General features: G+C 42.8%; 1 protein-coding gene across 10 annotated transcripts in view; it reads right to left on the bottom strand.

Moving 5' to 3' along the window:
- Positions 1 to 16,384, bottom strand: part of ELMO1 (engulfment and cell motility 1) — an 803,227-nt gene that overhangs the window by 22,360 nt on the left and 764,483 nt on the right. For 8 of the 10 annotated variants that reach the window (XM_067042328.1, XM_067042327.1, XM_067042330.1 and 5 more), the window contains 2 exons: positions 10,778 to 10,855; positions 3,611 to 5,025 (listed from right to left, as the gene is read on the bottom strand). In XM_067042328.1, coding sequence (XP_066898429.1) covers positions 4,825 to 5,025; positions 10,778 to 10,855 — 279 coding nt within the window. In that variant the 3' untranslated portion in view covers positions 3,611 to 4,824. Of the gene's footprint in view, positions 1 to 3,610; positions 5,026 to 10,777; positions 10,856 to 16,384 lie in introns of those variants that run through there. The other 2 variants (XM_067042332.1, XM_067042331.1) reach the window with 1 other exon arrangement.

The raw sequence follows: 16,384 nt of genomic DNA, 5'->3' as shown, positions 1-16,384 counted from the left end.
TTTGTCTGGCCAAGCTTTCCTTGGTTGCTCGACTTCCAGGCTCCTCTTCTGATTCTTCTATACTTTGTCCCTAAACTGACTCTAGCATTCAGAAGTCCCCTTCTCTGGTACCTGTTTGCTTCCATCCCTCAAGGGGCTTGGGGTGGGGGCGGGTAACTCTTTTCATTAGCAAAACAGAGTAGCAGACAAATAGCACCTACTAAGAAGTGTTTATTGAAGGTGTTATGTGCTTTTAATAGCATGTCCTCTCCGAGATTTGGTGCCTGGGAAAGGATATTTGCTTATGAGGTGATAGAAATTTAATTTAAAAAATGAGAGCTATATATCCCAATTTGCTTCCTTATTTACATTGGCTTCCAGGAAGCCCAGATTTAGATTTAATGTTCAAGTATATCAACTACACATCATGTTTCTGGTAGAATTATTTCCTTCCTTCATTTGGGTGTGTTCTGATTAAAAACATTTAACTTTCATTTTACATTTTACTGTCAGAAAAAAATGTAATTCCATTAAAAGAAAAATATAGGGTACAACTATATTTTCATATAGAATTATACCTTATATCCTCCGCCCACCCACCCACCCCCAAGTTTATTTTAAATTGTGGTTTCATTGCAAGTTACCTCAAATATTTATTTCAAGAGTATGTTCAAATTTAAATTTTTCTCCTTTCTTCCTCTCCTTTGCTTATTATTTTCCTTTTTCATAAAACAGGCTGAATTGGTTGAAACATGCCGTATAGTTGAACTATACTAAAGATCATTCAACCACTGTGTTATCATAAAGGAAGGGAGAGGACATGAGGGAAAGGGACAGGGCATGGATGGGGGACCAAAGGGATGGGAGGGGATTTACTTACTGAGCGATGACAATTTCCAGGCCCCTCATCCACAGGTTTCTCAAGTCATGAGACTTGCATTTTAGAATGAGGTTTGGCTTCCATTGCTTTGATTAGAGAAGTCCAACAAGCTGTCTCATGATCTCCCCTCACTTTTATTTCTAAAATCTCCCGTTTCTCCTCTCTTCCTGATTTTAGGTAACAACCTTGTTATCTGCTTACTCACCCATTCCAGAAACTCAGGAGTCATTGGCATTCTTCTCTCTCCTTCACTTAAAAGGCAGCTAACTCTGCTCTTTAATGGCTTTACTCTCCTCCCCTTTCCCATTGTTTATACCCAAGTCTGGGCTCAAATGGTTCTTGCTTGGGACTATGTTGAGATCACCTTCTTGCTAATATCTCTACCTTCCATTTTTCCCACATGGGTATTTTGTCTTTGTGATATTTCTGAATGGCAAATCTGACAACATCACTCCTCTGCCTAACACTCTTTTGCCCTCAAGTAAAATCCCTGGCCAAACATCTCAGGATTTTCATGATTTGTGCCTCCTACATCCTCTGCAGTCTCCTCTCGCTTGCCCTCTCATATCCATGCTACATACCGGCCATACTGAATGTTTTACAGGTTCTGGAATAGTCACCAGTTTTCCTGCCTCCAGGCTCTGTTTGTATGTTTTGCTCTACTTGGAATGTTTATCTCTTGCGTGGCAAACAGCTTCTCTCTTTCAAGACCTAATTCAAGTTTCTACTCCTCTCTTGGTTTCCCTTACCCCACTTTCAAGCATGTTGAGTACAACCTCCTTTCTACTACTCTATGTTGTACGGTTATATAGTATCACTTCCACACTGTGCTGCAATTATTTGGTTTTATGTTCGACTAAATTACTTGATTATAACCTTCCAGATTTTACAAATTTTATTCTTGTTGCATTCCTAGTGTCTAGCTCTAAGCATGTTTTTGATTATGATAGGAATATTTTATTTCCTTTAAGCTAAAGGTTTATAGTAAGTTAAAGATTTCATAACTAAGACAAAATCGATAAAAGGCATGTGTGTCAATGGTACAACTGATCAGTTCATTATAAAAGCAGGTAGGCAGGAAATGCTTTAGTTGTTAGTTGGAAGGTGGTTTAGAATGGATTTGCAAATAGACTCAAGAAACATTCAGCCTTGCACTTTTTCTTCTGCAATAATCATCAGATTTTCCTGCCCTTGGTCACTTTTGTGTTTGAGAATGCCAATTAATTACCCTTTCCCCTATAGGTTCTGAATAAGAATAAGAGAGGAATTAAAATATCAGTAGATTAAAATTCAATGATCAGTTTTATTTCAGGTAAAGCTGAATTGGAGGATGCATCTTAGGCTTCACGACAAAACTGGGCTCGTCCTTCAGTGCTCCCTTGGCTTTGGCTGATTTGTCCAAGCTTAGAAACCTGTGGCGATGGGAGCTGAGCTGGCTCTGGGAAGCCCACTGGCTGGGAAAGTTGCCTTTGGCAGCCTAGGCTGAGAAGATGAGGTGGCCAAATGTGGACAGCAACCCTGCACCATACTACCACAAGAGGAAGGAGTGATGTCACACTCTCAGGACCTCACCAGTCCTCGAGAGGAGGGTCTACAGGGATGAAGCAGAATGCTTTCTTTAATAGCCCTGAAAGGGTTAGTTTCTATTTAATAATCCAAAGCAGGAGCAACAGAAGAGAGAAGGGCTTGTTCTTCCTAGCAAGGGTCATAGGACAATCAATCTCTTAAACTCAGTGTCCCAGGACCTCAGATATCTTGGTCCAAAGAATTCCCCTGTTCATGGATGGAATCAGTAATTCCTAAGTAAAAAACGGTATGACTCTGCTTTCTTTTACCTAACATTTATCATTTTATCAGGATGATGGGGAGATCAGTAAGTACTCCTGACATGAAGGACATACATGTTAATATCATCAAAGCTTAATGTAAAGGAAGTATCAATTTGACACTCAGGTGTGAATGTGCTGATGTAAAGCATAATCGCTTGGGAATTACTATGGGTTATAAAGGAGGTCTTTTTTTTTTTTTTTTTTTTTCCTGTAACGTCATCTCAACCCAGGTCAATTTGTAATTGCACAACTGAGTAACAATAAACAGCAGTGACCTGAAGGCATCTAACACTTCTATTGAGAGTCGAGAGTGGCTTGTGCTGTAAATTCTGCATCACTGGGACCTTTCTGATATCCCTTCCAGCCCTTGGAGCTTATGATCCAGATATGTCTCCAATGGAACTAACCTCAGAAAAGTCCTTTGCTGGGCTCTGACCCATATCTCATTAGTTCATAGTTAGATTCATTTAGTTCTGGCTTGACTGATTTCTGGTCTATGGGTCTGCATTCTTTTCCTTTGCTAACTGTACTCCTTCAAAGTGTGATGTGTTTCATTTGGTCAGTTACATAAATTATATAGTGGTAAGGAAGAAAAAATAAAAGAAAAAGTCACTGTCAGGAGGCAACAGTGTAAAATGAATAGATCATATTATTACATAGTGGGTCTGATTTTTTTAGATGACTTGAGATGGTCTTCTTAGAAGGATCATTCTTTACTGATGTGCAGAGCCTATGGTGACACAGCAATGGTCAGGAGTCCTCTAGGCCAGTGCTTTTCAAACTTTAATATGCACGTGCATCACCTGATTCTGCAGGGCTGGGGTGAGGTTTAAGATTCTGCATTTCTCACAAGCTCACAGGTGATGCTGATGCCTGAGCAGCAAGAAGCTAAATTACCAAATCAAAACACCAGCCCCACAACTCATCACAATTAATTTTATTCCACAGCATGTTTAGGGGAATGTTATTCTCAGGAAGAGGTTTAGGATTCAAATAATTAAAAAAAAAACAAACCCTGGAAAGTACACACCTTTATGTATCTTTTCTTTTCATTAAATATATATCTGTTTGGCAAAAAATGTTAGACTCTTTTGTACAAAAACAAAGCAAAGAAAAAAAAAAAACAAACAAAAAATACACCCCCCTCCCCCGCCAAACCAACAACCCTGAACCCTTGCAAACTGTCAATACCTGTAATAATTACAACGATGTAAACTTGGATACTTGACCATCCTGTGGAAACCTGTGTTCAGCAGAACCACCTGGAGAAGGACCACCAAACCCTTAGTTAAGCAACTGCCTCTCATCAAGGCTTTTAGACTTAGTACATTAGAGATGGAGCAAGGTGACTGATTTCACCATTTGTGCTTTCAGCTAAGGGGCTGGAATGGTGTGTGGCAATGAAGAAGGCAGGTCTGGGCTGGGGCGGGGACAGGAAAGCCAAGACTAGCTGGGAGGCAGGAAGGGTGGTCACAGTCACAGGGCAGACGTGAAGTGGCCATGGGACCCACAGACTGTGTCTGGAGACCCAGCGCTGTCGCGAGAACCAGGAAGAAGCTGCTGCTGCTCTTGGGACCAGAGAGGAACAGGGCAGGCCAAGGCCGGGATGCGGGAGGGAGGGGGTCTGGAAGCAGATTTCAATTCACATGGAACGGGTGGTGTGAGCGGACTCTAGAGAGCAGGGCAATGAGGAGGTGTTTGGTCTTCTCAAGTAGCTAGACTGTTTCTTCCAGACACAGGCCTCGGGCACACCCCTGGGTCTGGCTGTAGGTTTGGGGGCGGTCTGGTGCTGCTGGCTTTCAGCCTCCAGGAGGGGAGGGCTTGCCTGCCAGGATGAAGATGGAAGGGCCCTTTGGCTCTCTTACTGGCAGTGGGTTTTGCTTTTCTCCCACCTTAGGCTGCAGCAACGGGAGGTGACCTAAAGCAACGGAGTCTAGAAACGGAATCAGGGCGGTAAGCAGGACGCCAGGGAGGGGCAGGAAGATGCCGGGGCTAGAGGCACTGGGGCCAAAGGAAATGTGGGCCACAGCTTTCCTCTGCCACAGCGGATTCCAAGGCATGGGAGCGTTTTCATTCTTCTCTCCTGTTAGCTAGCTCTTCCAGTTTTGGAGGGGGAGCTTCTGGGCCCCAGGCGCTTCAGTTACAGTCATAGACAAAGTCATAGTTGCTGGGCTCCTTGGGGATGGGTGGAGGTGCATCGGGGATCTGAATGTTTTCCAGGTCCAGGAGGCGGAGCTTGATTTCCATGCTGAGCAGCGTGTCCAAGTCATTCCTCGTCAGGTCACTCATCATATCTTTCCCCAGCAGTGCATTCAGCCCATCTGTCCAGATACAGTACTGGTGGGAAGCGAGGTGACAATGAGAACTACTGATGACAATAGCAAGAGGAGTAGCAATAGCTAACACTTACTGACCACTCAGCATGGTCTAGGCTCTGTGCTAAGTGCTTTGCCTACACCATCATTTAATATGCACAGCATCTCCATAAAGCTGACACTTCTGGTAGCATCTCTGCTTTACAGATGAGGGAACTGAGGTGGTGAGAAATTAAGTCACTTGGTAGTACGTGGAGTGGGTGGGATTTGAACTTACGCAACCTGCTTCCAGTGCCTGCACTCTTCTGTGCCCATGATGTCTCCCTGTGGCGCAGCAGGAGGGTTTGGGTTTCCGTGCATGTGCAACTTAATATCTCTAACATCCCACCAGTGAGTCAATGAGTTTAAGGTATTGGTAGAATATATCCCAACACTCCTGGACTCAACATCAGGTCAAGCTTGCTCCTTTCCTCACTCCAAGTATGGTTCCCAGTCTAGTAGCTAATCTCTGTCTATCCTGTCTGATTCCCAGCACTCACAATGACAGCCCAACGGTAGTCCCACCTTTGCATTTCTTAGCAAAAGGTCTAGGAAATATCTGAGTGCTGCCCAATGTCTGGTGGGCAAACTGGCTAAAATTATTGGGTGATCTTAACGGAAGGTGGCTTGGCTGCCGGTCTAGGGACCCCTTCTGCCTGGGTCTCCAGGTTCCAAGGTTTTTCTCCTCCAGGTCGCTGGAGCCTGGTCCCTGGGGACATCACCTGTTTTGGAAAGCACTCCATAGTACCCAACCAAGAATTTGGTTCTTCTCCTCATTAAAATTAATTGTGTCCTTTGCCTCTCCAGTAGACTATGAACTGTGCTTCGTTTATCTGAGGACCTGCTTTGCTCTTGTCAGTTTCCCTCCAGAGGCTGAAACCCTGCCCTGACCTGGTATTAGAGCCATGATACCTGGTGGAAGAACTAGCCTCCGCTGCCAGCATCTCAGAAAAATGCCTGCATTCTGGATGCTCTGCTTGCTCACCTTTTAGGATGTCCTAGTCCTATATAGGACTTCTTTGATAGCAATTTCTCTGCTTTTCCTGCGGGACTGGTCTTCCTTCTAGAACATGCTCTAGATTCCCCCCTCTCTTGCCCTCACTGGGTCAAGCTGAAATTCCAGACCCTACTTAGCTTGTCCTTTGCACTGTGGTTACCTGGGCTATGTTCCAGAATATGATAGCAGATTTCAACATAAAAGTACTACAAAAAAAAAAAAAAAGTACTACAAGATGGCAAGCAGTACACACATCTTAAGTCATAGTGAGGTGATAGAAATCTACCATGATGCACATTGGTGGCACCACTTTTTAAGCCAAGCAGGTGTACCATGGGTGTATTACGAGGCCCATGTCTGAGTAGTGCAGCTCTGAACTGTAGAGCTTTGGTTCTGCCTTGGCTGTGTGATCTCAGCCAAAGCATTTAACCTATCTAAACATTAGTTGAGTGCTAAAGGATTTCTGGAAGTATTAGTGTCCTCATGAATACCTTAGATAGATTCCAAACACATCGAAACATTCGTTTACTCATAAATAACTTTAATAAAAATAGATACCCAGGTCCTATCCTGCAGATCCTGATCTTATGGATCTTGGGTCAGGAAATTTTATTTGGAAAAGCTTCTAGCTAATTCTGATGTACCTCCAGATAAGGGCACGACTGAACCCCATGCTCTTTAAGGCCCCCTTCAGCTCTGGCACTGTTTCATTGTAAATCCCTACGTGCTGGGGATTACTGCTCTTTGTACACAGCTTTCCCAGTCCTGGCTAGCTTCCTAGTACAGATTAATTTAACCCACAGGAACACTTCTGTGGTGCTTTTCTTTTGAGAAGCAGCAAGTACAGAAAATTTTATTAAAAAATACATCAACCAATAAATAAGAACTCTGTAGTACTGAATCCGAGTTGGAAGTATCAATATGAACTTACAGTGTATTTTATCTTTAAAAAAACATAACTCCAAGCTCTGTCTACAAAAAACCTGAAAATAATGACCAACCCAGTGGTGACAGGCACACCTAAGGTCCAGATTCTGGTTGCTGAATACCAAAAGGAGCCAAAGCTCCACAGAGAAAAGGTAGGAAATGTACAAGATGAACCTGGAATATCTTGTCATGCCAAAATGCCTGAAAGCTCCCAAAGACATCTGTCAATAGAACTCAGAAGCTAACCAGAAGGTGTTCCTTCTTTCTCTAGATAAGATAATTTGGACACTGACAATGACAATAACTGCAACCTATTGATATACAAATACGTTAAATCCGTAACTTCATAATGATACCCAAACACCAAAAATCCTTCACTGGCCTCCTTTGAAGATGCTCATGATTTTGAAAACTGGTAAAGAGAAGCAAGCATTATCCTGCCTATCATATGTACGCTGTTTAACCTCAGGGTAACCAAAGAGTTGATGAGGCCAGTTTCTCTTTATGTAACTATAATAGAATTGGAATATCAACCTTTTCTGAAGTCTACTAGATCCAAGGATCTAGGCGATAATCATCAATGGCTGCAAACATTTCCAAAAGAGAGACAACCAGACATCATGGAAGACCACAACACAACTGCTGCTTAAAGTAGAGCCTGAATTTGACGAATCGTCTAACTATCACTTAATAGGAAATACAGGAAGCAGATAGACACGTGAAATGATACAGCAGGTTATGGTAGGCAGAATAGTACCCTCCTTTTAAATCAGACCATGTCCTAATCCCTGGAACCCGTGAGTATGTTAGGTTACATGGTGAAGGGAATTAAGACTGCTAACTATCTGATCTTAAAACAGGGATTTTTATCTGGAATTATCTAGGTGGGCCCAATGTAATCACAAAGGTCCTTAAAAGTGGAAGAGGGAAACAGAACAGGAGTGAGAGAGGGGGAGATTTGAGGATGGAAGAGGCGGTCAGAATGATGTGGTGTGAGGACTCAACCCACCGTTACTGAGACGGATGGAGGTGAGCAATGAGCCAAGCAGTGCAGGTGACTCTACAAGTGGAAGGGGTGAGGAAATGGATTATCCCCTAGTCCAGAAAGGAGTTCAGCTCTGTTGATACCTCGAGTTTAGCCCAGAAAGACATGCATCCGACTTCTGATCTCCAGAATTGTAAGAGAACATATTTATGTTGCTTTAAGCCACTAAATTTGTGGTCATTTGTTACAGCAGCCAAGGAGACTAATACACAGAATTAAAATCAGCAAAATCTAGACTACTGGCTCTTCTACCAAACAGATGAGCTGGTTTCTTCAATGAATAAATTGCAAGGAAAAAAACCTCATACACATGTTCGTGAGAGAATGAGAGAGGAACCTATAGATTCAAGGAAACTGAAGAAACACGTGAACCAATTGTTATGTATGGATCTTATTTGGATTCTGATCTGAACAAAGTATAAAAGAAAAATAGAAAACCAGAAATGAGACAGTTGGAGAAAACTGAAAACTGACTGCAAATTGTGGTATTAAGACGTTATAAAATTGGGTGTGATCATGGTATGATAGTTATGTTTCCAAGTGGACTCCTTATTATTTAGATGCACATGGGAATATTTACAAATAAAATGACATGATATCTGGATGAGCTTCGAAAATAATCTGGGGTGTTGTGGCAGCTGGGTGTGAGTGAGGGTATAGGTGAAACCTAATTGGCCATGAGCTGATAATTGCTGAAGCTGGGGGATGGGCACTGGCAGGAAGTCATGAGTCCAGGTCCCGGCTTTCTTCCTTCCAAGCTACACAGTGCAGAGGCCAAAGAGAAAGTGTTTCTGGAACAAGACCCCTGTGGTTTAAATCCAAGCTCTATCACTTACTGCTTGTTTCATCTTGGACAAGTTTCTTAACCTCTCTGTGCCTCATTTCCCTTTTCTATAAAATGGGAATAGCATTAGTTTGTTCCTTAAGAGTTACAGAATGAGGATTGAGAGAGGTGAAACACATAAAGCATTGAATGGTCCCTGGGTATTCCGGGTATAATTACTATTACCAGTACTATTGTCGAGTTATTCAATTTTGGGAGGCCTCTCTCTCTCCCTTTGATAAACAAGGAGATCTGTGACAGAACTTTCCATTTTACGGAGCGATTATGCAAGTAAAATGAGGTAATAGGTACAGAAGTGGTCTGAAGAATACTTTTAATTTACAGAAGTGTATGGCATTTTTCTCCTCACTACATCAGTAAAAAATGGCAGATACGAATAAAAATTTGGCAGTCCCAGAACATTTATCCTTATCTGGAATTCATGTACACTGGGAAAAACAGCGTTGTATAGATTTAAATAGCATCCACAGTTCTACCATTTTAAGTAGTTTCCTATACATCCATATATATCTTGAATACGGTGGCCTGTGTACAACCACAGTTTTATTTAAAAAGAGAAATGGTAGGACACAGTGTCTATTTTCAGGAATATGAAGACAAAGTCATCCCCTTCTGTGAACGAAATGTCAAGTAACACAGAATTATATTTAAGCACCACTCTAAATGCAGGATTTGCATATAATCTTTCTTCTCTCTTTGGGATGTACAATTTTATTCAAAAGCTTCAAACCAGTGAAAACCAAATACAGAATAACTTCTAAATGAGCTAAGTCTCCCAGGGGAAATGGGGAACAAAATTCAAATTCTATTAAAATGTTCCTTCCTTTCTAAAAGCTTTTTATGTAACCACATGCACAACAAAAATTTGAATGGTATCATCTAAAAATAAGAGTTTCAAGCATGATGTTGGGTTCTAGTTTACAAGAGAAAAAGTTAAATCAACCAGAGCTGCTACTTCATCTTACAAATGCATTTTCCTGGATTTATGCTAAATATTTTAAATATAGCTGACAGCATGTTTCAAGAAGAGAAACAAATTATACATATAACAAGATGTCAAAAGGAATAAAAGCATCTCAAAAATAAAATTCCAACAGCAGAGACAGCCCTAAACCTCTTAAAATAACTTAAAGAAACATGGTAAAAAACCTACTTCATCAAATGTTTTAAAGAATAGAAATAAGTTTATCATGGGAAAATTCTGACCCAAAACTAAATATTCAAGGAAAACCAAAGCTATATGCCAGGGCTGATACTTCCTTTGGGTTAACAGTTATGCCCTTACTGAGTATGAAGCATTTGTACATTCTTCTTCTTTACCATAAACTCTTTATTTTTATTTTTTATGTTTTTGTTTATTTATTTTTTGGCCACTCCGTGTGGCACGTGGGATCTTAGTTCCCCAACCAGGGATTGAACCCACGTCCACTGCATTGGAAGCGCGGAGTCTTAACCACTGGACTGCCAGGGAAGTCCTTACCATAAACTCTTGATCAAGCTAAGAAGAAGTTGAATCTGTTACAACTTGCAGTTTTTCGAGAGGTTTCCATTCTGTTCCAAGTCAACAAGATGTACCTTTGCTCATGATTTTTCTCAGGTAGAGTTATTTTTTTGGCGGTACACGGGCCTCTCACTGCTGCGGCCTCTCCCGTTGCGAAGCACAGGCTCTGGACGCGCAGGCTCAGCGACCATGGCTCACGGACCCAGCCGCTCCGCGGCATGAGGGATCCTCCAGGACCGGGGCACGAACCCGTATCCCCTGCACCGGCAGGCAGACTCTCAACCACTGCGCCACCAGGGAAGCCCACAGGTAGACTTTTTTTAAAAAATAAAATTTCTTTCTTTCCAATATTTTTTACCTGCTTGTTTTTCTTGAGAAAATAGGACATTCTCTCATAAATTAACCCCACTGAGACCCTTACCTCATGCTTGTCAGGAGCTATGAAGTTCAGCTGGCAGTTTGAGTCATACAAGATGGAGAAAGCAAGTTCAAGCACCTCCTAAGAGAGATTAGAGAAAACGCCACATTGAGGAAAGTTGATACATTTGTTTTGTAGTCACAAACGGCTACAGATTGAACATGGAGTAGTGCCTACAGGGTGTCCAGGCAAGAGGAGCAGCCGTGAGGCTGACGGGAGAGGAAGGAGCATGGTTTCAAGGCTCACAGCACATTTCCTTCTCTCTGTTCGGGGGGGTCTGCATGAACCGCCTCATTTAATTCTCAAGACAGCGCATGGAGCAAATGTTCTCATTCCCCTTTTATGTGAAGGAGCTCAGAGAGGTTAAGTGAGTTGTCCAAAGTCACATAGCCCCAAAGCTGTGCTACTCTCCTATCTTCAGCATCTCGCTCCCAGGGAGACCATGAAAAACAGTAAACTCTTTCCCAATCAGCAGCATTATGGGCTGCTCTATCTTCTATCATTTGCAAACAGACAGGTGTCCATAGGGGTATAAACTTGCTAAAACATGGAAGCTACGTAGGAGGTAATGAGGCTTCTGGATAAACCCATTATCTGTAGGTAACATGCCTGCCCTTTGACGTCTGAACTACTGTAGAGCAAAGGCTACACAAAACCTAGCTTCATCCTATAGTGGCTGTGGGGTATAAAGGAGAGCATGAACCCAAGTGGCAGAATAGCTGGGTTCATTCATTGGTGAGTGTTCATTCGAATGTCTGGGTTCATTCATAGTACAGACTATGAGACAGACCCCCAGGACCAAGGACTAAATGACACTGTCATTTCATTGTAGCTGAATGACCTTGGCCGAGACACTCAGTTTCATGTCTAATATGTATGTTAATATATGCTTCTCAAATTGTAGGTACTGTGCAATACTGGATACTATGATTATTCTATTGGACTGATAGCAGGATACAACCTATGGAAGATGACAGTCATTGCACATCTCAACACCCTAACAACTCCTAATTTGGAGGGAAGAGTCAAGTGAGTCCACATAGGTGCTCTGCATCACTGTAACACACATGCTAACCTTCCTTCTCTGTGTCTGTTAGGCACCACTGATGACTGCCCCTTTCTCTTGTGCTACGATCTGGGAGTTGCACTCTCAGTAACTACCCACAGGCGTCCTTTCTTAGGGAGGCAGATCTCTCCACATCATTCTCTACCTCAACATCTGTCAGAGGATTTGCCTTTGGCCAGTAAGTTATAGCAAGAATGCCCCCAGAAAGAAGACAGCAGGCAGAAAGATGAGATCAATGCCTTCAGATTTCAGAATTTCAGATGAGAAAGAATTCTTCCAAGTGAACTCCAAAGGCCCAGCATTAGCTGGATGCCTCTTCTGACCCAGCCAACCATCAGGCTATTTGTGGCTCTAATGGATTTTATCTGTGTCTGGCTCACCTCTAGCTGTCCCATCATTAAGGGAAAGCAGCTCTTGTTCTGAGCCCAGACCTACCAGTATCTCATACTCTTAGGGCATCCTCGCCCTACCAGAAATAGAAACAAGTAAAGGAAAGAATGCTGAGTCATAGAATGGGATCTGTTCTGCAAAACTACCCCCCCTGCATTTTTCATTTTTTTTTAAATTTATTTTTGGTTGTGTTGGGTCTTCGTTGCTGTGCGTGGGCTTTCACTAGTTGCGGCAAGCTGGGTCTACTCTTCATTGCACTGTGTGGCTTCTCATTGCAGTGGCTTCTCTTGTTGCGGAGCACAGGCTCTAGGCACGCAGGCTTCAGTAGTTGTGGCACACAGGCTCAGTAGTTGTGGCTTGTGGACTCTAGAGCATAGGCTCAGGAGTGTGGCGCACAAGCTTAGTTGCTCCGTGGTATGTGGGATCTTCCCAGACCAGGGATTGAACCCGTGTCCCCTGCTTTGGCAGGTAGATTCGTAACCCCTGCACCACCAGGGAAGTCCCTGCATTTTTCATTTTTTTCTTCCTTAGGATTCCATTCAAGCCTGCCCAGTTAAGATCAATAATATTAAAAAAGAGTTTGCCAAAACAAACAAACAAAAACAATTTTCCCATAAGTTTGGCATCTCTTTTGGGTCTTTTAGTTTATAATGAAAATGGTCATGGGCCCTAGTAGTGGTACCATAATTGGTGTCATCCTTTTAAAAAAGTCAGTAAGGCAATCCATATCAAGAACCGGGGGTCCCACTCCTGGGGTTATTCCTAAAGAAAATTCAAAAGGAAGCAAAAGCTGTATATATCATTATCTGTAATAACATACTATGAGAAACTAAATACATGTCCTCCCTTCTTTGGGTAAACCATCAAAAAAATCACAAATTAGCAACCCAGAGAAATACATGCAGCCAGGCATCCAGTATAATTATGAAAACCTGATCTTAACTGAAAAAAAGCAAGAGAAATGAACACTATATACATACAAATCACAATTATGAACAATGTCTTCCTGTGGTTGGAAACTGGAAGCAAACTGTGAAATGAAAATAATTATGTTAAGGTGCTAGGATCACAGGTGATTATTTTCTTTTAAAAAACTGAAAACATTTTTTCAACAAAATGTTAAGCTCTCATCTCATAAATTCATAAAGATTGTTCTTAGATGAGAAACACTGATATAAATGATGATTTCTTTATTAATCTTAGTGTCATTCATTAGGAAAAGTCTTAGACTCATACTTGAGAGACTGGAGAGAAAGGAGAGGACAGGCTTTGCTTCTGGACACCCAGTCAGTACATTACAGCAGCACCACGTGACCTTCAGAGGTCAACAGGAAAAGGTGAAACTGACAATGGCTTTCCGGCTGACGTTGGACCATGACTGCCACTTTGCTTAGGGCAGGCACATGGCTAATCCATCCCCTTGCTTACGACAGCAGGCGTGAGCATCCCCAGAGCCCAGACGTGGCCTTTTGACTAGGTGCTGAAGTCACTTGAGACCAGAGTGTCAGTGTGGTTGTCCTTTGTGACACTTTCTCTTCTGCAGGGCAGGGAGCAGGAAGAAAAAGGAGGGGGCCTGCAAACTTTGGGTTTTGCCCTTCTAAGGCATTTACCAGTGAAGATGTGAATGGGCGGAGCTGTCATGACCTAGATTTCTGATAAACACAGGGAGGAAATAGGAAATTCATGAGAATATCATTCCCCACTTTAATTTCACCAAAGCTGCCTGGGAGGGGTTGGAGGAATTACTTCCCTGACCCACATGCCTGCATTAAAGGCTGCTATCACTTATAATGAGTTTTACTGACATCCCTGGCCGGCTGTCATTGAGGTATTTGTGGAGGTCAGCTCTCCGGTACTTTGAGCAGGCAGACTGAGGAGCTGGGAGCGGTGGCCTCTCAGGCTAACACTCCAGAAGCTGCCACCTGTCCAAACTGTCTGTGAGGGAGACAGGTGCCAGGAGATGGTGGAGCAAGCAGTCATGGATCTGGGGCAGTGTCCCCCTCAGGGGCTTCTTGTCACACACCCCAACACTTTCTTAGACATCTGATGCTCTGGGGCTTTGCTACTCACTACTTAAGGTCTTTTATTCCCTCTGGATTTAAGTCAGTGGAAAATCATGTCCAGGAACAGCTTATTTCCATCCTCTGTTCCACTAATGCACATCTCCCACCTCACCATGTGGAGGAAGGCCTGGGATAAGTGAGTTCTGGGGTTAGAGGATACGGGAGGAACTGATCCTATGGTCTCTGACCCCATATTCAACCCTCTAGCTCTGTGACTAGAGACAAGGCATGTGGGGTCAGCGGGTGCTCAGAGAAATTCAGGGCATGATGGTGCCTTGGTTTGGGGATTGCCGTCTTCCAGGGGTCAGATGATGGGTTGACTGAATACGAGATTAGAGTTTTATACAACATATTTTTGGTGTATAGCATTGGCCGTCATTCCTTACGTTGCTTTGGGTGACTTACCTCATTTGGCCATCTCGCCTGGCATTCGCTTTAATTGTGCTGGCTCTCCACCATCTATCTACGTCATCTTGAGGTCAAAGAATTTTGATTAAAGATGTAGGATATAACTTGGCATGTGTGTGTGCTAAATATAGCCACAGAACTAGATTTCATAGCTATGAAGCACTGTTGCTCACCTGTATATCTGTGAGTTTGAGTTTCTATTTTAGAAGGCAAAATCAGTCATTCATATAGTGTGTAATAAGATAGGATCTTGCCTTCTATAAGCAGCTATAATGTTCTGGTCCCCAGCTATCTTAGCATGATCAGCCAATAGTTCTCTAACCCATTTTCTTCTCTCTGTCCCCACCAATCCTGTACTCTGAATTCAATGTTTCTCAATCAGAGGATGCACTTTTTTACATGTCAAAAGGCCCCATGTGCCTTTTCAAATATTGTTTCCTCCTCCTAGAAAGTCTTCCCCTCACTTCTCCTTTTCAAAAGCCAGCTCAGACATCATTTCCTCCACAAGCTTTCTCAAGTCTCCCAGGCTCTCCTGGTATTTAAATTTACTGGGGCATAGGCAACATTGGATTGTAATTTCATGTTGATACTTAAGTCTTATATCTGTTAGACACCCAAGGACAGGCGCCAGGTCGTATTTATCTTTGGATTCCCAGCACCCGGCACAGGCCTGGTATAAAGAAGATACTCAATACATTATGAGTATGAATGGTGAACGAAGTAAATCTGAATAAAAGGCTTTTTGGTTAAGACCAGGCTTTTCAAGCTGAGGCTAGAACATCAGCTTCTAGTATAATCTGCTTCTTATTTCAGGTACATGAATCATACTGGAAAAATAAAAGCTGGGCTCTGGACATGGTGAGATTCAAGCTTCTTTCATGTCAAATATATTCCTATCCCTTTCACTGAGATCTGGTCATATCTTCCCTCTGGTGATTACATGTTAACTGTTTTAATTCTTAAGGCCCAAATCAGTGGGATAAGTACCAGGAATGCCCACTTTCAAAGATACGGTGACAAATCAACTTTATTTTATGAACCACAGAGTTTAAATTTAGAATCCTTAATCCTCGAAAGTCAAATTCTTCCAATTGAATTTGCATTCACCCATGATAATTCTTTTCAAGTGTTAGACACTTCCTAAGTGTTAGACATTTCCTAATCTCTCTGTGAAGAAGCCAACACTTCTTGTGTCCACAGAAATTTGTCTGTTGCACCAACCTCTTTGAAACACGTTGGACTCTAAGCTCCAGGAGGACAGGGCCATGTCTGCCTGTTCATCACTCTGCGCCCAGAGTCTATCCTATCTCAGGTGCTCTAATGCTCACTGAGTGAATGACTCTATGAGCAAGCCTTAGACCATGACTGGCATGCCAGATGTTGAATGAGTGAGAAGTACTATCAGTTACCAACATCTTGCTATTAACAAGTGTCTGCCTTACAGATGCTAATGTCCCAGTTTGCCCTGTTCAGAACCTACTCTCTAGCTGGAAAAGCTGAAGAGCCAGCAACACGCCTTGTGTGCTGTCTGTCCACTGCCATGCACTGACAGACCTCCTGTGGACAGATTTTGGCCAACTCTCCTTTTAAGCTGCAGGTCTCCCCTCTCCTATCCAGAAGTCCCAGATGTAGGGAGGAGCAGGCCTCTGGAGCACTGGGGAAGGGGTGTGGGTGTGGGTGGAT

Source organism: Kogia breviceps, chromosome 9 (genome assembly GCF_026419965.1).
Source record: "Kogia breviceps isolate mKogBre1 chromosome 9, mKogBre1 haplotype 1, whole genome shotgun sequence".
Lineage (NCBI taxonomy): Eukaryota > Metazoa > Chordata > Mammalia > Artiodactyla > Physeteridae > Kogia > Kogia breviceps.
This window is presented reverse-complemented; position numbering and strand designations above follow the sequence as displayed.